General features: G+C 37.2%; 1 protein-coding gene across 1 annotated transcript in view; it reads right to left on the bottom strand.

The window, feature by feature from the left end:
- EYS (eyes shut homolog) overlaps window positions 1–23774 on the bottom strand; it is a 2088383-nt gene that overhangs the window by 585223 nt on the left and 1479386 nt on the right. Inside the window, exon 31 of the mRNA XM_063618766.1 lies at window positions 14028–14140. Coding sequence (XP_063474836.1) covers window positions 14028–14140 — 113 coding nt within the window. The remainder of the gene's footprint in view (window positions 1–14027; window positions 14141–23774) is intronic.

The raw sequence follows: 23774 nt of genomic DNA, 5'->3' as shown, positions 1-23774 counted from the left end.
TTTTAGGTTGAGGAGAAACAAATGACAAACAACAAGTACAATAACAATAACTAGAAATGATAACATATATGCTATGTATTTGGCCCCATTCTGAGGATTTAAAAGAATATACATCAAATCATGCAATACTCTGTGGTCAGTATTATTGTTACCATCACCATTTATAGATGAGGAAACTACAAAGTCACACAGGAACTAAGTAATACAACCACTATTCAATGTATGGTTCCAGTGTCATTGTTCTTCTTTACAGTTCTATATGATCGGTTCTAGGCTTTAGAATCAGACTGTTAATGATATCAAAATGTCACTTTACTTTAAAAATGTAAGCAGAGACTAGACTATAACAAAAACTGTGCATTTAATCTTAAATTCCCTCGTGAAATGGGAAGGACAGAATTTGCACATGGAATAAAGGCTCGATTCATTTTGGGAAATTATGATTTCACAAAACTGGTCACTTTATTGCTATTATTTAAAGAGTAGCCAAATACATGTATGTGTACAAACATTTAAAATGAATGTTTGCTTAAAAGTAGGATTTCTAGATAGTTACCACAAATGTATAAAAACATGTTAGATGCTTTATAACTTACTCCCTTTTGGAAAGCAAATAATGTCCAATTTAGTGATATTAATGATATTTTGAGATGATATGAGGGGGTGGATAAAAGTGGAAAATGATCTCTGGTGCTTTCTATCTTTGGTTTCTGAATCATTTCCTTCTATTAAAATACTTCTGCCTATTATCACAACACATTCCTTCAGGAATAGTAATTATTTAAAAGAGGATGGCAAGGTAACATAACATTTAGTCCAGAGTCGTTATCCTTATATGGAAAAATTTAAGAATGTGTAATAAAGGGCAAGATCGTGTTTGGATATAAGGTAGCTTTAAAGGTGTATGTAAATGCTATGTTTCTTGTAGTTACTTTTTTTCACAAAGTATTTTTAAAAATTATCCATATTGATGCACAGAGATGTATTTTATTCTTTTCTCTGACTTATAAGTATTACTATTCCATTTTATTTATTACATTTTTAAACATCCATTTCTCTGCTTTGCAGCGTTCTACTATTTCTAATAAGGCTATTCAGAGAGTCATTAGATTACACGTGAGTGCTTCTGTAGGGAAGAAACTAGAGGTAGAATAGCTGATTTAGCTGTTCTTAATATCATACTACATTGATACCTGTCTACTCTGCCTGAATGAGAAATCTTTCATATTTTAGGCATAAGACATAAACAAATATGTGATAATAAAATTTTTGTGCCTGAGGTATAGTCTACCTAATTAAGAACACAGGTGAAACAAATGTAGGTGACTATAAAATAGAAATAGAAAATGCTATAAGAGTTAATCCAAAGGTGAAAGTATTTGTCATATACACAGATACAATTGGTATCAACTTTACTGTTGGAAAAAACCTTGGTAAAATGATTCAAGCAAACATAAAACCAAATAACAATCCCCATCACCAAAATACCAAATTGGTGAATCAGTTTCTCTGTCGATGCTATGTTAAGAACTATTGCTAGATTTTCTTGTATCAGCATAAAGCTGACTGCAAAGAAGGGGTGAGGAAATAGATCATGCTATTCTAAAAATTTAAATCTTTTGGTAAATTTAAAAAATGTGTCACTGAGCATCAGGCAAGAGATTTATAGTTTGTGGTGATAGTCACCTTACTTCCTTCATGTGTGTAAGACTTTTAGCTTCTCAATAACAGAACCTCAGTGATGTAATTAATATAAAATGGTAAGGTAAGGCTACATTCCCTGTAATAAAATCCTGCATCACATGTAGTCTTCCAAGGACCATCTGTCCAGATGAGCCTTGCTGTAATAATCAATCAATCAATCAAGTAAAACAGGGCCACCAGACAAATTAGTGGAGAGCTTCGATTCTCATAGTGTCATCTGGGGGTTACTTAAATGTTATTTGACTTTTTCACTGTGGTTATAGTTGCACTGATAGTCAAAGAAAATAGTGGATAAAACTACTGATGGCTTAGTATGATACAAATAGTGGCACCACCTGTACTAGATATAGTATTATCACTTTAATTTAAAAAATTAAGATTGCACTTGAAACAGTGGTAACACTAACTTTATTCAAATATAAGTTATGAATTACATGCCTTTTTAATAATGTGTATGATGAAAAGGGGGTATGCATAAGGTATTTCTGCTGTACGCTGGAGTAAGATGATTGCCTCAAGGAGAAGCATGACTCATTTTTGATGTGTAAGACCAACTAGCTGCTAATTTTTGTGGAACACAGTTTTACATGAAAGAATAATATTCAAGCAATGGTTATGCATTCTTGGGTATTGGGTAGACATTTTCTCAAGAAGAAAATGGGTCTGGCCGGGCGCGGTGGCTCATGCCTGTAATCCCAGCACTTTAGGAGGCCAAAGTGGGCGGATCACGAGGTCAGGAGATCGAGATCATCCTGGCTAACACGGTGAAACCCCGTCTCTACTAAAAATATAAAAAAAAATTAGCCGGGCTTAGTGGCGGGTGCCTGTAGTCCCAGCTACTCGGGAGGCTGAGGCAGGAGAATGGCGTGAACTGGGAAGGCGGAGCTTGCAGTGAGCCGAGATCGCACCACTGCACTCCAGCCTGGCTGACTGAGTGAGACTCTGTCTCCAAAAAAAAAAAAGAAAGAAAATGGGTCTGCCACAGCTAACAGCATTTGTTGCCAATGTTACAATTCGAACTTTCAAGCATATTTCAGAATTTTGGGTAAGTCATCCACCATGGTCAGAATGACAGCTATACAATACTTAAAAACTTTTCTGATGAGACTGGAGGGAATATTAACAAATATTATTTTTAAATATTTTATAAAGATCTATGTTGACATTTGGTAGAGCTGAATAACTCAAGAGACCAATATTTTGGCAGCAAAAAATTGTGCATGAGTAAAAGATCCATTCAAAATGCAAGATAGAGCAACGAATATTAATTTAAATGAGTATAAAATGCCCATTGATTGGGTTTTACATTCCACTTTTCCACTCACCTTTAACAATTTATTAGTTATCAAGTTTTGGCATAATATCAAAGAGGGGTACTCTAAATTATTTGAAAAGTCTATTAAAACTCTTCTATCTATCTTTTCAAAATATATATGTGTTGGGAGGCCAGAATTTCTCCAACTACTTCAGCAAAATAATTATAGGACAGATTGAATGCAGAAGCACATATGAGAATCCAGCTGTATTTATTAAAGCAGGTATTAAATATGTTGCTGATACATATAACAGCGCCATTCTTTTCTTATCATTATTTTTGTTTTGGAAAAGTAAAACTGTTTTCTTTTTTTTTCTTTTCTTTTATTATTATTATACTTTAAGTTTTAGGGTACATGTGCACAATGTGCAGGTTTGTTACATATGTATCCATGTGCCATGTTGGTGTGCTGCACCCATTAACTAGTAATTTAGCATTAGGTATATCTCCTAATGCTGTCCCTCCCCCCTCCCTCCACCCCACAACAGTCCTTGGAGTGTGATGTTCCCCTTCCTGTGTCCATGTGTTCTCATTGTTCAATTCCCACCTATGAGTGAGCATGCTATATTATATTATTCATGTTAACATATGAGTTAGTTTATCATTTTATAACAATTAAAGGAAATAAGGCAGAGTAGGGAGCACTAGAAACCTATCATCTCCCCACCTAGACAACAATTGTACTGGCAGAATATATATATATATATATATTTTTTTTTTTTTTGAGATGGAATCTCACTCTGTCTCCCAGGCTGGAGTGCAGTGGTGTGATCTTGGCTCACTGCACCCTCTGCCTCTTGGGCTCAAGCAATTATCCTGCCTCAGCCTCCCGAGTAGCTGGGACTACAGGTGTGTGCAACCATGCCAGGCTAATTTTTGTATTTTTAGTAGAGACGGGGTTTCTGCACATTGGCAAGACTGGTGTTGAACTCCTGACCTCGTGCTCCAACTGCCTGGGCCTCCCAAAGTGCTGGGATTACAGGCGTGAGCCACCGCACCTGGCCTAGAATATTTTTGATGTAACTATTTTGAAATACTGAAGTCTATTGAAGGTTTACAACCTTCCAGGTGAAGGCTTCTAAATTAAATTGTGATTAATTTTGGTCAGTTTCAGCTCTTAAAACAGTAGCATGCACACACGTCCCACTTCTTAGTCATGTGGCAGGCAGTTGTGTGCATGTTTCTGGTGCAGTCTGCACACAGCTTGTGAGGGCCATGGTGGACAGAAAGGATCCTCTTCTTCACATATTAGACATCTGTGCTGTGATCACTGATTACGGCTTCTGACAATAGAGCTGATAATCAGTGAAATAGATGGTGGTCACTTTCGCACTTCCCCCCCATTGTTACTCCCCACCACCTTGAACTGTTTTTCTCCTCATTGTTTGTCTCTTTTCACACTTTTGGAAGCTAGCCATTAAAGATTGGAACATTCAAAAATAACTAACTGCATATATGAGGAAAATTTAAAAATGCCATCCATGCCCAGGAAAGGGTTTATAAAAGAAAGACTTGACTTGAGAAGTCTTTAAGAAACTCCATGTAAAACAACAACCTCAGAGCTACATGGATACATATTAAAACCAGACTTTTGAAAACTAAAGACAAAGTGGAAAATCTTAAAAGCAGCAAAAGAAAATGACTTTTCACATACAAGGATCCCAATAAAATTATTAGATTTCTCATCAGTAATTTTACAGGATAGAAGGCAAAAGTTCAAAATACTCAAAATGCTGAAAGAAAACAACTCTGTAAACCAATAATTCTATATTTGACAAAACAGTCCTTTCTGAAGTTAGGTAGAGCCAGGTGCGATTGCTCACACCTGTAATTCCAGCACTCTGGGAGGCTGAGGCAGGTGTATTACCTGAGGTCAGGTGCTTGAGACTAGCCTGGCCAACATTGTGAAACACCATCTCTACTAAAAATACAAAAATTAGCCAAGTGTGGTTGTGTGTGCCTGTAATCATAGCTACTTAGGAGGCTGAGGCAGTGGAATCACTTGAACCCAGGAGGCAGAGGTTGCAGTGAGCCAAGATAGTGCCACTGCACTCCAGCCTTGGCGACAGAGCAAGATTCTGTCTCAAAAAAAAAAAAAAAAATAGGTAGAAATTAAGACATTCCCAGATAAGCAAAAGCTAAGAAAGTTTGTTAACACTGGACCTTCCTTGCTAGAAATGCTCAAGGGGAATCCTGCAGTGTGAAATGAAAGACCGTAGACAGTAACTGTATGTTGAATGAAGAAATAAGAGTAAAGTAACAGGCAATTATTAAAGTTAAATGGCTTATAATGCACTTTTTGTTTTATAATAATTTCTAATAATTGTTTTCTAATAATTAAAGAGATTAATACATTAAAATTATTCTAATGATGTTATAACTTTGGTTTATAACTATATTTTGTTTTCTAAATAACTTACTTAAAAGACTAATGCATTTCAAAAATTACTAGTTTGGGGGGGCACACAATGTATAAAGATGTTATGTATAAAGATGTAATTTTGTGCCATCAACAATCAAAAGGAGTGGGAACACAGCTGTTAAAGGAGTAGAGTTTTTATTTGTTATAAACTCAGCTTAGAGTGTTAATGACTTTAGTCTGTTAATCGCATGGTAACTACAAAGAAAATAGCTATATACACTATAAAAGATAAACTAAACACAAAAAGATGGTAATGTAAAAAATGAGAGACAAAAACTATAAAGAATAAGGAAAACAAATCACAAAATAGCAGAAGTAAATCGCTTCTTAGCAATTATTTTAATTATAAATGATTGTACTCTTGAATCAAAAAACAGAAATCTTCAGAATGGATAAAAACACTTGATTCAACTATATCCTCTCTAACAAAGATTCACTTTAGATCTAAAACCACAAATATTAAATAGATTAAAACTGAAAGGATGGAAAAAAAGATTAGTATCCAAAAGAGATTAGGGTTGCTAGCTTAATATCAGACAAAATAGACTTTAAATTAAAAAATGTTAAAACTAAAGAAGGACATTATATGTTAATAAAAGACAATACAGCAAGAAGATATATATAATATGTTAATAAAAGACTCAATACAGCAAGAAGATAAATACAGGAGTTCAGTCAGGGTGGTGGGAAAAATTGTAAAATAGACACAAACCTTCTTGGAAGGCCAGAAGGTTTTGCAAAAGCCTAAGGATAGGGTTATGGGTGAAGGCAGCCTAATCCTCTTACCCCGAGTTAATAGCTTAAAGTAGGTACAAAGGAATGTAAGGGAGTTTATCTACATAGCTTGTTTACTCATGTGGTCCTAAGACCAACCTTTGATCATTTGCAGAACTGATCTCTCTGGGAGAGGGTGACCAGATTAATTACCCACAGATGTGTTAACTCAAAGCCTTTGTCATTAAATCTGTGCTGAATAAATGCCTGCAGAGCCAGCTAGTCATGGTGTGCGTGCGGCTGCTGCAACTCTGTGATTGGCACGGCCCCCCCTGGCCTACTCTTTCACTGAATATCAGTGTCTGAGTACATTATTCATCCATTGTGCAGCCTAGGTCTGTGGGTCATACCCCAGCAGGTGGTGCCTCATGTGAGGAATGCTGCAACAGACTGGCGATTGTGACAGAACCCTTGAAAATGAAGGTGAAAAGGACTGTGCAGTCAGTAAGTCATTGGTGCCTGCTCGGGATTTCCAAGTTTGCAGGGATTGTTCAGGCTAGGGTTTCATCATGGGACAAACAGTTACCAGCTCAACAGAAACAGTATATAAAAAAGTATTGAAACAGCTGCTTAAAGCTAGTGGAGCCTCAGTTTCGTGGGCTCAATTAAGGGACGTAACGCAAACTGTTGTATTCCATAACCAATGGTTTTGAGAAGAAGGTATGCTAAACATAGAGCTCTGGGAACAAGTGTGGAGAAATCTTAAACAAACAACATCATCAGCAATGGGTCCCAGTATCATCTCTAACACTATGGGCTTTGGTGAGGTTGGCTCTGGTCCCATTATACACAGAAGAGCCTAAAAAGGGGAAGGAGGAAGAACTGTCACCTACCTTACCTTGTCCCTCAGATGCGCTATCACTGGGCCAAAATAACAAAAAGGAAATGGAGGTTTGCCTGAACCCCCTCCCCTAATAAATTGGAAAAAAGACAAGGGATACCCTAGTTATGGGGCCCTGTCTGAGGCAAGTGGCATTGGAAAGGGAGTTCTTAGCCTGCCTGGTAATGCAAGATCAACAAGGCAATCAGGTATATAAACCCATTTATTTTAATGCTTATTAAAAAAATAAGAAAAGGCATTAGAGGCTGGAGCCATGTGGCCAAGCTTGTGATGGGTGGAAGAAAAAGCTCAGTGGCAGGGAAGCTCATGACACCCCAGGCCGACAGGAGCCGGCTGGCAGCAGCCGCCTGGCGGCAGGGCGCAGAAGCAACACAGACAAAAAGCAGCGCCTAGGCAAGTGCAACACTGCTGCCTTCCAGCTCCGTGGGCAGGCCATGGCAAAATTTCATGTGTTTCTTGTATACGAGCGACATCCCAGAGTATAATTCTCTGCTAAAAGTAAAATTGAAGAATTTAAAAGACCTCTTTCTGATAATGGCCACTGTTGTTCTTTCTCCCTTACTCCTAACATGACTCCAAATCCAATTTAAGTAAAACAGTAACCACCGAAGGGAGAGAAATTTAAAAAAGCCCATGAATTAGTTGAGGAGCAATTAAAAGCCAGCCATATGGAACCATCAAACAGCTCCTGGAATTCGCGCATTTTTGTCATTCCCAGAAAGTCTGGTAAATGAAGGTTTTGCATGACCTACGTGCTGTTAATGCTAATTGGCAACCTATAGGGCCCCTTCAACAGGGCCTTCCCTCCACCGCAGTGATTCCTCAAGATTGGCCTACAATCATTATTGACTGCTTTTATACCATTCCACTAGCAGAACAGGACAGAGAAAGATTTGCGTTTACAATACCGGCTATCAATAATGAAAAGCCAGCTTGCTGATTTCATTAAAAAGTATGTCCTCAAGGGATGCTAAACAGTCCTACCATGTGTCAGTATCATGTAAATCAAGCTTTGCTCTCTAGTAGAAAAGACTTTTCTGATTGCAAGGTTATTCATTTTATGGATGATATTTTACTAGCAGCCCCAACAGAGCCAGTACTTTCAAAGTTAGATACCTCTGTCATAAAGAAGACACAGTTAAGAGATTTAATGATTGTGCCTGAAAAATTACAGATGTCTTCTCCTTGGAAATATCTTGGGTACATACTAACTTCCTGGTCAGTAAGAAAGACCTCAAAAGGTTAAATTAAATACTAGCAACTTACATACCTTAAATGATTATCAGAATTTACTAGGTGATATTAACTGGCTTCGGCCCACCTTGGGCCTACCTACTGATTGATTGATAGGTTGCAAAATCTGTTTTCTGTCTTAAAGGGCTATTGAGCCCAGATTCTCCCAGGTATTTAACTCCTGCAGCAAAAAGGAAAATCAAGGAAACTGAACAAACCATTTCTCACAGGCAACGAGATTGCATAGACCCAGGCTATTCAATTCAATTGTTTATTTTTCCCACTAAACACTCCCCTACAGGGTTAATAGGACAGATGGCCCCAGTACTATGCTTTCTAGAATGGGTTTTTCGCTCACATACCGGGACTAAAACACTCTTTCCCTATAATCAGTAAAGTCATATATTCAGGCCGCAGACAATGCAATCAGTTGCTAGGTTATGATCCTGATATCATCAGGATTCCTTTAAGTAAAAAGCAATTTGAAGCAGTATTGCCATTATCTATAGATCTGCAAATAGCCCTGTCTGATTACGCAGGCCATATAGACCTTGCCCTTCCTGCTGATAAACCCCTTCAGTTCTTATCTGGTACTTCTGTGATGTTACCTACAAAAATAGTTCACTCCCCCATACCTAGCGCTTTAATACTGTTTACTGACGGTTCTGGTAAACATGGAAAAGTGGCCATTTGGTGGAGACCACATAATTTCCTCCCTCATTCTGGGTTTACTAGCACTCAAAAAGCTGAGGTTGGGGCTGTAATATTGGCTTTGGAGACTTTTTCCGCTCAGCCCATCAATATCATTAGCGACTGCTTACTCTGTTTATTTACTGCAGAACCTTGAGACAGCCCTAATTAAGTCCACTCTAAAGCCCACCCTGTGTGCACTTTTTCTCTGACTTCAGCAATTGCTAAATCAACGTACACATCCTATTTTTATTACACACATTCAAGCCCACAGCTCACTGCCTGGCTCATTGGCTTATGGCAATGATCAACCAGACCTTCAGGTTGTGAGATCACTGCTTGACCAAGCCACCCAACCACATCAATTCTTCCACCAAAACTGGAGAAACGTATCTAAACAATTTCAACTTACCCAGAGACTAGCTAAACAAAGTATCCTGCAATGCCCAGATTGCCAGCTCACAGGCACATCCCCTCTTTTAACAGATGTTAACCCTAGAGGGTTCTAGTCCTCTAATCAGTTATGGCAAACAGATGTTACACACATCCCTAAATTTGGAAACTTAGATATGTACGTGGATCAATTGATACCAACACTCATCTAATTAGTGCACATGCTCTTCCTGGAGCGTCCACCCGATATGTCATTAAACATCTTTTAACTTTTGCATTTATGGGGCAGCCCACAACAATTGAAAATGATAATGCCAGCTCACAATTTCAACAATTTTGTCACACATGGAATATCTAACATTCCACAAGCATCTCGGATAGCCCCCAAGGACAGGCCATAGAATGTGCCCAGTCCGTCCTTAAAAATATGCCCAAAAAAAAAAAGGGGAGTATGAGTAAGGACCCTGCAACACTAGTAGCACAAGCCTTATTTACCCTTAATTTTTAAAATTTAGATAAATTTCAATCAGCTACGGAAAAGCACTTTGCTAAAACCTCTCAAGACATAAAACCTGCAGTTTTATGGAAAGATGTAAACAATAATGAATGGTGTGGTACAAATGAATTGCTAACATGAGAAAGAGGATATGCTTGTGTTCACACTCCCTCTGGTCCTCTTTGAATTCCAGCATGATGCATCAAACCAAACGATACCATGGCATGGCTAGGATCCAACCCAGTACCAGAAATGAAGAAAAGGATCCTACAGGACCCACAGCCCTGGACATTACCTGGGGGATACTGAAAAAGACAACTCAAGAGGCTGAACAAATCCTGCTCCAGACACACACATCATTCACTCCAGATAATGTGTTCCTTGCTATGCTTTATTAACCTTTTCAAAATTCTCCCACTCTGCCTGCATGTGGTACCTGCTACACTTAAACACCGACTTCCTGCTTCTAACATTGCAACTGCTTGGCCAAGAGAGATTATCATACCTGCAGTGGGGTTCCTTAGTAACAGCACACATGGAACTAAAGTGCCAAGTAACACTATAGGTCACTCCTTGATTGGAAAAGAATGTTGCTAATAATACTCATGTTTGTCTTATGTTATTTACTAATTCTAGGATTCAAAGCTGGAATACGAGCAGTGACCAGCACACCTGACAGGCCTGTTGCTACACACATCTGTACTCTTCAATCAACAAAGACTGATGCAAAATAACAGAAAAGGGGGAGATATAAGAGTTCAGCCAGGGTGGTGGGAAAAATTGTAAAATAGACACAAACCTTATTAGAAGGTCGGTAGGTTTTGCAAAAGCCTCAGCATAGGGTTATGGCTGAAGGGAGCCTAATCCTCTTACCTTGAGTTAATAGCTTAAAGTACATACAAAGGAATGTAAGGGAGTTTATCTAAATAGCTTGTTTACTCATGCGGTCCTAAGACCAACATTTGATCATCGTGGGTGAATGATTGCTTTCTAGTCAGGGGTTTGGCTATGTGGCAATGTTAATTACCCTCTAGTGCTGTTTACTGGAGACCTTTGTCATTTAATCTGCACTAAATAAATGCGAACTTCGCCAGCTTTTGAGGCCGATGCTGCAGACTCTGGCAGCAAAGCCCCTTAGCCACAGAGCCCCTTAGCCACAGACAGGCAAAATATCTGTGTCCCTGTACATCTTTCATCTGTCACTGGATCAGCATCTGTGGGATGGACCTGGCATATAAACACTTAGACAGCTGATTACAGATAATCAAAATATATGAAGCAAAAAAGACAGAATTTAAGGGAGAAATAGACAATTCTACAATAATAGTGGAGAATTAAATAGCCACTCAATAATTAATTAATAGAGCAACCACGTAAAAGATAAGTAAGGAAATAGAGGACTTAACACAATAAACTAACTAGCTCTAACAGACATACACAGAACATACTATGCAACAACAACAGCATACACATTCTTAAACGCATGTGGAACATTTTCCAGGATAGACTATATGTATGTTAGGCCACAAATTAAATCTCAATAGATGGAAGGACATATGTCATATAAATGATCTTTTCTGATCACAATGGTTAAAGTTGAAAATCAATAACAGAAGTAAAACCAGAAAATTTATAAATTTGTGAAAACTAAGCAACATTCTTTTTAACAACCAAAGGATCAAGGAATAAATTATAATGGAAAGTAGAAAATAGAGACAAATAAAAATGAAAATACAACACACACCAAAATGTACAAGATGCAGTGAAAGCAGTACTAAGGGGGAAATTCATAGCCATAAATGCTTATGTTAAAAAATAAGAAAGATCTCAAATTCAACAAGTTAACTAAAACTTAATAATAAGCTAAAAAAGAAGAATGAACAATCTAAACCCAAAGTAGAGACAATATTAATGATAAAAAAGTTGGTTGTTAGAAAAATTCAACAATATTGACAAATCTTTAGTTAGATGGATTAAGGAAAATAAAAAGAAGACTCAATTAACTGAACTTAGTTGATGATATTGTAAATAAAATTGATTTTATAATTACTTTTTCCGATTGCGCATGCTTAGTGTGTAGAAATGCAGTTTACTTTTGGTTGACTTAACCAAAGCAGTGAATGTCTTCTACAATGGAAACTACTAAACATTGCTGAAAGAAATAAAGACATAAATAAATGGAATCACACCTCATGCTTATGAATTGGAAAAAAATGATATTCAGATTCAGTGCAATCCCCAGCAAAATCCCAGTGATTTTTTTTTTTGCAGAAATAAAAAAAAAAATCCACTTTAAAATCCATGTAGAATCTCAATGTACTCTGAACATACAAAACAATCTTGAAAAATAACAAGACTGGTGGTCTCACACTTACTGTTTCAAAACTTAATTACAATGCTACCTTTGTAATTAAAACGTTTTTTGTATTGGCATAAAGACCAACATATTGACTAATGGAGTAGAATGAGAAGCCCAGAAATAAACCCTTACGTATATGATTTTTGACAGGGTGCCACATACATTCAATGGGGAAACAGTGGTCTGGTCTTGTGAACATATGGTGTTGGAGAAACTGGATATCCACATACAACAGGATGACCCGAATAGTTGGACTCTTACCTAACACCATATACAATAATTAACTAAAAATGGATTACAAAGCTTAAACTTTAAAGCTCTTAGTAGAAAACATAGGGAAAAAGGCTCACAACATATAGAATTTGGCAGTTATTTCTTGGATATGGATATGACATCAAATGCACAGGCAATAAAAGAAAAAACAGACATTAGATTTCATGAAAATTAAAAAAAAATTGTGCATCAAAAGATATTATTAACGGAGTAAAAAGACAACGTAGAATGGAAGAAAAGACTTGCAAATAATATATCTGTAAGGGATTAATATTCAGAATATATAGAGAACTCCTAAGACTAAACAACAAAGAAACAATCCAATTCGAAAATGGACAAAAAATCAAATAGAAATGTCTCAAGACATACAAATATCCAATATATACATGAAAAGATGCTCAATAACATTAATAATTAGGGAAATGCAAGTCAAAACTGTGAGGCTCAAGTCATCCCACAGGGCTTCTAAAGGAGAAGAGGGTCCAAAATTCCAGATGGCTAGAGCTTCTCTGGGCTTGCATGAGGAACAACTTTACATTGATTAAGATGTGAGCTTTTATGCTGTCCTGTGATCAAATAACCTGCCTCACCATGCTATCTTCTGCTTTTCCAATTAACCATAATACTCCCAAAATAACCCCTTTTATAAAGGGTCATTTTAATTATCTGAGTTCCCTCTTAATAATATCAGGGAAGAAACAAAATTTTAACCACTTCTTTTTTTTTTTTTTTTTTTTGAGACGGAGTCTTGCTCTGTCCCCCAGGCTGGAGTGCAGTGGCGCGATCTCGGCTCACTGCAAGCTCCGCCTCCCGGGTTCACGCCATTCTCCTGCCTCGGCCTCCCAAGTAGCTGGGACTACAGGCGCCCACCAACACGCCCGGCTAATTTTTTGTATTTTTAGTAGAGACGGGGTATAACCGTGTTAGCCAGGATGGTCTCGATCTCCTGACCTCGTGATCTGCCCGCCTCGGCCTCCCAAAGTGCTGGGATTACAGGCTTCTTACCAATGCATGAATGACTAATATTGTCTCAAATGTGTTATCTCTTTAGTTCACCCAATTCCAAGCCATGTTTGGAGATTTCTGTAGCCAGAAGCAAAGTCTGAAAGAAAGACGTCTCCAATAATGGAAACTGAAGAACAAGGACAACTTTTTGAGAGTGACAATTTGGAAAAATAATGTATTTTAGCACTCCACACAATATAGCATAGGCATGCTTGTCAGCATGCTTCATTTTTAAACTAACTCTGATAGAGGATGTTTTCTGATTGTGACTTATTATTTGTTGGATGGTATATTTTATATAGCACAAAAATATACCCTTTATAAGTAATGGTCCATCTTAATTGGGTTATAACTTAAAAATTCAATAATCTGTAAAAGAGTGAAGTAGAATGTAGGAATGTGAAGCAAAAACAAAGGAACAAAATATAGTGCAGCCTTGATTAGATTATTTCAATTGGAAATGATACCTTTTGGTGTGGTTATTTGAACAAGTTATTTGAAAAATCACTACTGCTATTTTACCTGCAATTGTTAATGTGATAGTTTTTCACTGCCTTGGATGGAATGAAAGATCTCCAGTTATTTATTTCTATAACTTCTATGCAGCCAGTAAAATTCTTGACTGGTACAGGCATCTGAGAGAGAGAGAGAGAGAGAGAGAGAGAGAGAGAGAGGTAGAGAGAATTTAAATGATTTTCTTGAATATATTATTCTTGCTTCAAACTGGTCAGGGTGTGCAACTGGATTTGGAGGCTGATTTGATTTATTCAACTTATTTATAGTACAGTAATTCAAATATTTTCATAAGTATCAATCCAAAAAGTAATAGGATTTTTCCATATCTTGGCTATTACGAATAATGCTGCAATGAACATGGGCAAAATTATAAAGAAATTATGTTTGTGTACACACAAACACAATGCTATTCAACCTTATAAAAGAAGGAAAACCTGCCATTTGTTACAACCTGGATGAAACTGAAAGATACTATGCTAAGTGAAATAAGTTAGACACAAACAATATGTGATTATCTCACTTATAGGTAGACTCTAACAAAATGAACTCAAATACACAGAAATAGAGACCAAATCTGTGGTTATAAAGCCAAGGTCTGAGGCTGTGGGTGGGGAGAAAATGTGCAGATTTAGGTCAAGAGATACAAAGCATCAGATATTTAGAATAAACAAATCTACAGATCTAATGTATAACATGAGGATTATAGTTAAAAATATTGCATTGTATTTGGGACTTTTGGTGAATGAATAGATTTTAGCTGCTCTTGCTACACATAGATGAAAAATGGGTAACTATATGTGATAATGGATGTTAATTTGCTTCACTATAGTTACTATTTTACTACCTATATGTATCTCATAACATCATGTGGCCCATACCTTAAATATATACAATAAAATTTATTTTAAAAATTGTAGGAAAGAATGCCACCTTATTCATCAAAAGTTACTCATGCCTATATATCTTAGTACTGTATAGATTACATGGTCACTAATGCTTAAAAAATTACATAATTACAGTAAATTATCAATGAAAAATAGAAGAAAAGCTAATACATTCATCCTTCCCATCAAGGCACTACATTTTTCCATCTTTGGCCTGTTTCTTGCAGTTTTTTCTCTCAGACATCAATTACCTTGCCCTATCTGCAGATATCAAAACATTAAGAAGAATTGCTCTTCTAGGGACCAAAGCTAACAAAGTAATCTATAAAGATTTGTGATATATTTTACATGCCTTTTGTGTTCTGCAGCTTGTCCTCCTTAGGAATAAGTTGGGAAAAAATGATAACAAAAAGATGCTAAGGGTCCAAGAACAAGAAGAGAAGTACATTGAAGAACATTCAATTTGGTGAACAAAAATAACCTAATCATTATGAGCATACAATATTATACTAGTAATTACATGTGTATCTAAATGTATATTTATGAGAAAAAGAGAAAGTAAAAGTGAATACAGCTCAGAATTTAATAGTTAGAAATGAGCATTCATTCAGGTTCTGTCCTCTGATAAGTTCTTAATATTACTAAAAATTTCAAGCTTAGGTGAACCAAATTATGACCAGAGAAACCATTAAACTTACGCACTGAAAAATATGTTAGTTATCTTAATTTTTGAATTAAAATTATACACTATTTGCATCTCAAGACTTTGTATCTTATTGAATATATTATAAATAATTAATAGAATAAGGCCTTTGTCTTGTTTAGAAATTTCAGAATTAATATATTTCACTTTTTAAATCATAGTTTAGAACCGTTGAAAGTTTGCTATAGGCTCAAATGTACTGCAGACACTCTCACCTGGTAATACTCTGTCAAATGTCAAAAATGACTGAACTGCCGGGCGCAGTGGCTCACGCCTGTAATCCCAGCACTTTGGGAGGCCGGGGCAGGTGGATCACAAGGTCAGGAGATCGAGACCATCGTGGCTAACACAGTGAAACCCCGTCTCTACTAAAAATATAAAAAATTAGCCGGGCATGATGGTGGGCGCCTGTGGTCCCAGCTGCTCGGGAGGCTGAGGCAGGAGAATGGCATGAACCCTAAAGCTGGAGGTTGCAGTGAGCTGAGATCGGGCCACTGCACTCCAGCCTGGGGGAGAGAGTGAGACTCTGTCTCAAAAAAAAAAAAAAAAAAAAAAAAAAGACTGAACTAGAAAATAAAACAATATTTCACACAGTAAGTTTACAAACAAACAAGTCAAGTAGATTCCAAAGAAACTAATAGAAGCATTTGGCTTTTATATGCTGCAGTTGGGAAAGTACTGATTTGTCATTGTTAAAGTTTCTCTAGCTTTATTAATGGTTTTAATTTTTAGATTTAATTCTTATTTTTACTGCAGTTATATACTTAGTTTTTTACATTTAAAAATAAGGTTTATGACTATGTCTCCTGAAATATTATAGTTTACTATTAAAAAAAGGTCTTATAAAAATGCTTTTGATTATAATGATAGTGAATGTTCAAACTTAAATCTGACATAGGTCAGCAATGGCATAAAAGTATGTTTACATTGCAGTTCATATTTTTCTCTGTTAAGAGCCTTATTATTCATAGGGATAAAAAAAGGAGAAACTGATAATGTTTAAATTAATATAAACACACTAGACAGCTATGAAAAATGGTCTATAAAGGAAATGATTCTATGTTACTCTATTGAGATACTTCTCAGAATTCTATAATTCAATTTCATTCACACATTATGAATTAAAAATGCATATTAACTTATTCACCTTGGGCTTTGAAAAATGGCAAGAAAAAATTTCCCAGCCATTAGCCTTTACATTTGAGTAAATTCAAAATTTCTTCATTTCTTATGTTTCAATAGACTGACCACTCTCTAGTTCTATCACACATTATCTTTTTGCAGTACTGTTCGGAATAGTTATTTAGCTTCCAAATAAATTCCCACTTTTTTTCACTTTAAATGTACAAAAAACCTTATAAAAATGTGAGCAAAGGACATGAGCAGACACTTTTCAAAAGAAGTCAGACACGTGGCCAACAATCATGTAAAAAAAAAAAAAAAAAGCTCAGCCAGGCACGGTAGCTCATGCCTGTGATCCCAGCACTTTGGGGGGCCGAGGCACGTGGATCACGAGGTCAAGAGATCAAGACCATCCTGGCCAACATGGTGAAACCCTGTCTCAACTAAAAATACAAAACTTAGCTGGGCATGGTGGTGCACACCTGTAGTCCCAGCTACTTGGGAGGCTGTGGCAAGAGAATTGCTTAAACCTTGGAGGCAGAGGTTGCACTGAACCAAGATCGTGCCACTGCCCTCCAGCCTGGTGACAGAGCAAGACTCCATAAAAAAAAAAAAAGCTCAACATCACTAATTAAATGCAAATCAAAACCACAATGAGATACCATCTCACACCAGTCCAAAAGGCTATTATTAAAAGTAAAAAAACAAAACAAAACAAAAAAAACAATAACAGATCTGGCAAGGTTGTGGAGAAAAAGGAATGCTTATACACCATTGGTGGGTGTGTAAATTAGTCCACCCATCGTGGATGGCAATGTAGCAATTCCTCAAAGACTTAAAGACTAAAATACCATTCAACCCAGCAATCCCATCACTGGGTACCTACCCAAAGGAATATAAATCATTCTAGAATAAAGACCATACACATATATGTTCACTGCAACACTATTCACAATAGCAAAGACATGGAATCAACCAAAATACCCATCAATAATAGATTGGATAAAGAAAATGTGGTACATAGACACAATGGAATACTACACAGCCATAAAAAAAGAACAAAAACATGTCTATTGCAGGGACATGGATGGATCTGTATTAGTATCCTTAGGAAACTAATACAGAAAAAGAAAATCAAATACCACATGTTCTTACTTAGAAGTGGAAGCTAAAGGATGAGAATAGCTGGATACATAGAGGTGAACAACATGCACTAGGTCTATTGCCTATTGGAGGGTGGAGGGTGGGAGAAGGGAGAGGATGAGGAAAAGTAACTAATATGTACTAGGCTTAATACCTGAGTGATGAAATAATCTGTACAACAAACCCCCAGGACACCAGTTTACCTATAAGCAAATCGGCACATGTACTCCTGAACTTAAAATAAAAGTTAAAAAAAAACAACATTTTAAAAGGTGAAAAAAAAGAGAGACAGAGAGAAAGGGAACTGAGCATATGAGTGACCAAAATGGGAAGACTGGACTGAATTTTTTTGTGTACTTTAAGTGCTGGAACTACGTTGAATTTATCATTTATACAAAAGTATAATTTTAAAACTAAAAGTTAAAAATCAAAAGAACAAATTTTCTATAAGGCTAAATTTATTCACTCTTCATTTATTTCAAAGGTTCTTGTTTTTATAATATGATGGTGATAGTTGATAGTAGATACTGTTTTTGGTTTTTGTTTAATGTATTTAGTTTTTAAAATAAAAATAATTTATTAAAAAATAATAAAGTATATATTAACATTTCATTTTGTAAAACATAAGTGAAACCTGAACTCAAATAATGAGCCTTAATACTAAACTCTAAAGCACATAGTTTTTAGATCATTTCTAGTGTTGAGAAACCTTTCTTTCTTGAATTTGTGTTTATAATAATCAGGTTAATTAGGTTTCTGGTACAGGAGTCTTAAAAGTAATAGAAGGGAAACAAATATACACAATTCATATGACAATTTGTAATGTAAAATATATAATAGATTAAAGACAAGTAATTATCTGTATTAGACTATAAGAATGGTACCATTGCATGGTATCTTCATTAAAAAAAAATTGTAGTCACATGTGCTGCTGTGATTTCTCAAATACAGTTCTTATTATTAATCTAGGACAAAAAAACCCTGGTTATTTCTAAACGATGTAAAATGGCAATGTAGCCAAATCATAGCACTAGGAATATAATTCATGGTACTAAGCATTAATAATAAAAACAGAATTCTCAAGCTTGCTGGCAAGATGACTCAATAGCAACAGCTCTGGTGTGCAGCTCCCAGAGAGATCAATGCAGAAGGCAGGTGATTTCTGCATTTCCAAATGAGGTACCTAGTTCATCTCATTGGGACTGGTTGGACAGTGGGTACAGCCCACAGCAAGCCAAAGCAGGTTGGGGTGTCGGCTCACCTGGGAAATGCAAGTGGTCAGGAGATTTCCCTCCCCTAGCCAAGGGAAGCCATAAGAGACTATATCGGGAGGAATGGTGCACTCCAGCTTAGATACTGTGCTTTTCCCACAGTCTTCACAACCGGCAGACCAGGAGACTCCCTCTGGTGCCTATGCTACCAGGGCCCTGGGTTTCAAGCACAAAACTGGGCAGCCTTTTGGGGAAGACACTGAGCTAGCTGCAGAAGTTTTTTTTTTTTTTTTTTCATACCCCAGTGACACCTGGAATGCCAGCGAGAAGGAACCGTTCACTCCCCTGCAAAGGGGGCTGAAACCAGGGAGCCAAGTGCTCTGGCTCAGCAGGTCCCACCCCAACGGAGCCCAACAAGCTAAGATCCAGTGGCCTGAAATTCTTGCTGCCAGCACAGCCATCTGAGGTCAACCTAGGATGCTCCAGCTTGGTGGGGGGAGGGGCATCGGCCATTACTGAGGCTTGAGTAGGTGGTTTTACCCTTACAGTGTAAACAAAGCCACTGGTAAGTTGGAACTGCATGGAGCCCACTGCAGCTCAGCAAGGGTGCTGTGGCCAGACTGCATCTTTAGATTCCTCCTCTCTGGGCAGGGCATCTCTGAACAAATGCTATCAGCCCCAGTCAGGGACTTATAGATAAAATCCCCATCTCCCTGGGACAGAGCAACTAGGGGAAAGGGTGGCTGTGGGGGCAGCTTCAGCAGGCTTAAATATCCCTGACCGACTACTCTAAAGAGAGCAGCAAATCTCCCAGCACATTGTTTGAGCTCTGCTAAGGGACAGATTGCCTCCTCAAGTGGGTCCCTGACCCCCGTGTATCCTGACTAGGAGACACCTCCCAGTAGGGGCTGACAGACATCTCATATAGGAGAGCTCTGGCTGGCATCTGGCTGGTGCCCCTCTGGGACGAAGCTTCCAGAGGAAGGAACAGACAGAAATCTTTGCTGTTCTGCAGCCTCTGCTGGTGACACCAAGGAAAACAGGATCTGGAGTGGACCTCCAGCAAACTCCAGCAGACCAGTAGCAGAGGGGACCGACTGTTAGAAAGAAAACTAACAAACAGAAAGTAATAACATCAACATCAACAAAAAGGACGTCCACTCAGAGACCCCATCTGAAGGTCACCAACATCAAAGACCAAAGGTAGATAAATCCACGAAGATGGGGAGAAACCAGCGCAAAAGGGCTGAAAATTCCAAAAACCAGAATGTCTCTTCTTCTCCAAAGGATCACAACTCCTTGCAGCAAGGGAACAAAACTGGATGAACAATGAGTTTCATGAATTGAAAGAAGTAGGCTTCAGAAGGTAGGTAATAACAAACTCCTCTGAGCTAAAGAAGCATGTCCTAACACAATGCAAGGAAACTAAGAACCTTAAAAACAGGTTAAACCAATTGCTAACTAGAATAACCAGTTTAGAGAAGAATATAAATGACCTGATGGAGCTGAAAAACCCAGCAAGAAAACTTCGTGAAGCATACACAAGTTTCAACAGCCAAATCAATCAAGCAGAAGAAAGGATATCAGAGATTGAAGATCAACTCAATGAAATAAAGCAAGAAGACAAGATTAGAGAAAAAAGAGTGAAATGAACACAGTCTCCAAGAAATATGGGACTATGTGAAAATACCAAATCTAGGTTTGATTGTCATATCTGAAAATGATGGGAAGAATGGAACCAAATTGGAAAACACTCTGCAGGATATTATCCAGGAGAACTTCCCCAGCCTAACAAAGTGGACCAACATTCAAATTCAGGAAAAACAGAGAACACCACAAAGATACTCCTTGAGAAGAGCAACCCCAAGACACATGATTGTCAGATTCACCAAGGTTGAAATGAAGGAAAAAATGTTAAGGGCAGCCAGAGAGAAAGGTCAGGTTACCCACAAAGGGAAGCCCATCAGACTAATGATGGATCTCTTGGCAGAAACCCTACAATCCAGAAGAGAGTGGGGGCCAATATTCAACATTCTTAAAGAAAAGAATTTTCAATCAAGAATTTCATATCCAGCCAATCTAAGCTTCATAAGTGAAGGAGAAATAAAATTCATTATAGACAAGCAAATGCTGAGAGATTTTGTCACCACCAAGCTTGCCACACAACAGCTCCTGAAGGAAGCACTAAACATAGAAAGGAACAACCAGTACCAGCCACTGCAAAAACATACCAAATTGTGAAGACCATTGATGCTATGAAGAAACTGCATCAACTAATGGGCAAAATAACCAGCAAGCATCATAATGACAGGATCAAATTCACACATAACAACATTAACCTTAAATGTAAGTGGGCTAAATGCCCCAATTAAAAGACACAGACTGGCAATTTGGATAAAGAGTCAAGACCCTTTGGTGTGTTGTATTCAGGAGACCCATTTCATGTGCAGAGACACACCCAGGCTCAAAATAAAGGGATGTGGGAAGATTTACTAAGCAAATTGAAAGAAAAAAAAAAAAAAAAAAAAAAAAAAAAAAAAGCAGGGGTTGCAATCTTAGTTTCTGATAAAATAGACTTCAAACCAACAAAGATCCAAAGAGACAAAGAAGGGCATTACATAATGGTAAAGGGATTAATGCAACAGGAAGAGCTAACTATCCTAAATATATATGTAACCAATACAGGAGCACCCGGATTTATAAAGCAAGTTCTTAGAGACCTACAAAGAGACTTAGAGTCCCATATAATAATAGTGGGAGACTTTAACACCCCACTGTCAATATTAGATGAATGAGACAGAAAATTAATAAGCACTACATCATACTTATTCTAAAATTGACCATATAATTGGAAGTAAAACACTCCTCAGCAAATGCAAAAGAACAAAAATCATAACAAATAGTCTCTCAAACCACGGTGCAATCAAATTAGAACTCAGGATTAAGAAACACACTCAAAACTGCACAACTAAAGGAAACTATACAACTTGCTCCTGAGTGACTACTGGGTAAATAACAAAAATTAAGGCACAAATAAAGATGTTCTTTGAAACCAATGAGAACAAAGACACAACAGAATCTCTGGGACACATTTAAAGCAGTGTGTAGAAGGAAATTTATAGCTCTAAATGCCCACAGGAGAAAGTAGGAAAGATCTAAAATTGACAGCCTAATATCACAATTACAAAAGAACTAGAGAAGCAAGAGTAAACACATTCAAAAGCTAGCAGAAGGCAAGAAATAACTAAGATCAGAGCAGAACTGAAGGAGATAGAAACATGAAAAACCCTTCAAAAAGTCAATGAATCCAGGAGCTGGTTTTTTGAAAAGATCAACAAACTAGATACACCACTAGCCAGACTAATAAAGAAGAAACGAGAGAAGAATCAAATAGACACAATAAAAATGATAAAGGGGATATCACTACCGATTCCACAGAAATACGAACTACCATTAGAGAATACTATAAACACCTCTACACAAGTAAACTAGAAAAATCTAGAAGAAATGAATAAATTTCTGGACACATACATGCTTCTAAGAATAAACAAGGAAGAAGTCAAATCCCTGAATAATAAGTTCTGAAATTGAGGCAGTAATTAATAGCCTACCAACCAAAAAACGTCCAGGACAAGAAGGATTCACAGCCAAATTCCACCAGAGGTAAAAAGAGGAGCTGGTACCATTCCTTCTGAAACTATTCCAAACAATGGAAAAAAAAGGAAACCTCTCTAACTCATTTTATGAGGACAGCATCATCCTGATACCAAAACCTGGCAGAGACACATACACAAAAAGAACATTTCAGGCCAATATCCCTTATGAACATCAATGAGAAAATCCTGAATAAAATGCTGGCAAATCAAATCCAGCCACACATCAAAAAGTTTATCTACCATGATCAAGTCGGCTTCATCCCTGGGATACAAGTCTGGTTCAACATACGCAAATCAATAAGTGTAATCCATCACATAAACAGAACCAATGACAAAAACCACATGATTATCTCAATAGATGCAGAAAACGCCTTCAAAAATATTCAACAGCCCTTCATGCTAAAAACTCTCAATAAACTAGGTACTGATAGACAGTATCTCAAAATAGTAAGAGCTATTAATGACAGACTTACAGCCAATATCATACTGAATGGGAAAAAAACTGGAAACATTTCCTTTGAGAACTGGCACAAGACAAGGATGCCCTCTCTCACCACACCTATTCAACATAGTATTGGAAGTTCTGGCCAGGGCAATGAGGCAAGATAAAGAAATACAGGATATTCAATTAGGAAAAGAGGGAGTTAAATTGTCTCTGTTTGCAGATGATATGATTGAATATTTAGAAAACCCCATCGTCTCAGCTCCAAATCTCCAGAAGCTGATAAACAACTTCAGCAAAGTCTCAGGATGCAATATCAATGTGCAAAAGTCACAAGCATTCCTATACACTAATATAACAGACAAATAGCCAAATCATGACTGAACTCCCAATCACAATTGCTACAAAGAGAATAAAATACCTAGGAATACAACTTACAAGGGATATGACAGACCTCTTCAAGGTGAACTACCAAACATGGCTCAAGGAAATAAGAGAGGACACAAACAATTGGAAAAACATTCCATGCTCAAGGATAGGAAGAATCAGTATCCTAAAATGGCCATACTGCCCAAAGTAATTTATAGATTCA

Source organism: Symphalangus syndactylus, chromosome 2 (assembly GCF_028878055.3).
Source record: "Symphalangus syndactylus isolate Jambi chromosome 2, NHGRI_mSymSyn1-v2.1_pri, whole genome shotgun sequence".
In the NCBI taxonomy this organism is placed as follows: domain Eukaryota; kingdom Metazoa; phylum Chordata; class Mammalia; order Primates; family Hylobatidae; genus Symphalangus; species Symphalangus syndactylus.
Note: the sequence above shows the minus strand (reverse complement) of the source record. Positions and strands in the feature narration are given on the sequence as shown.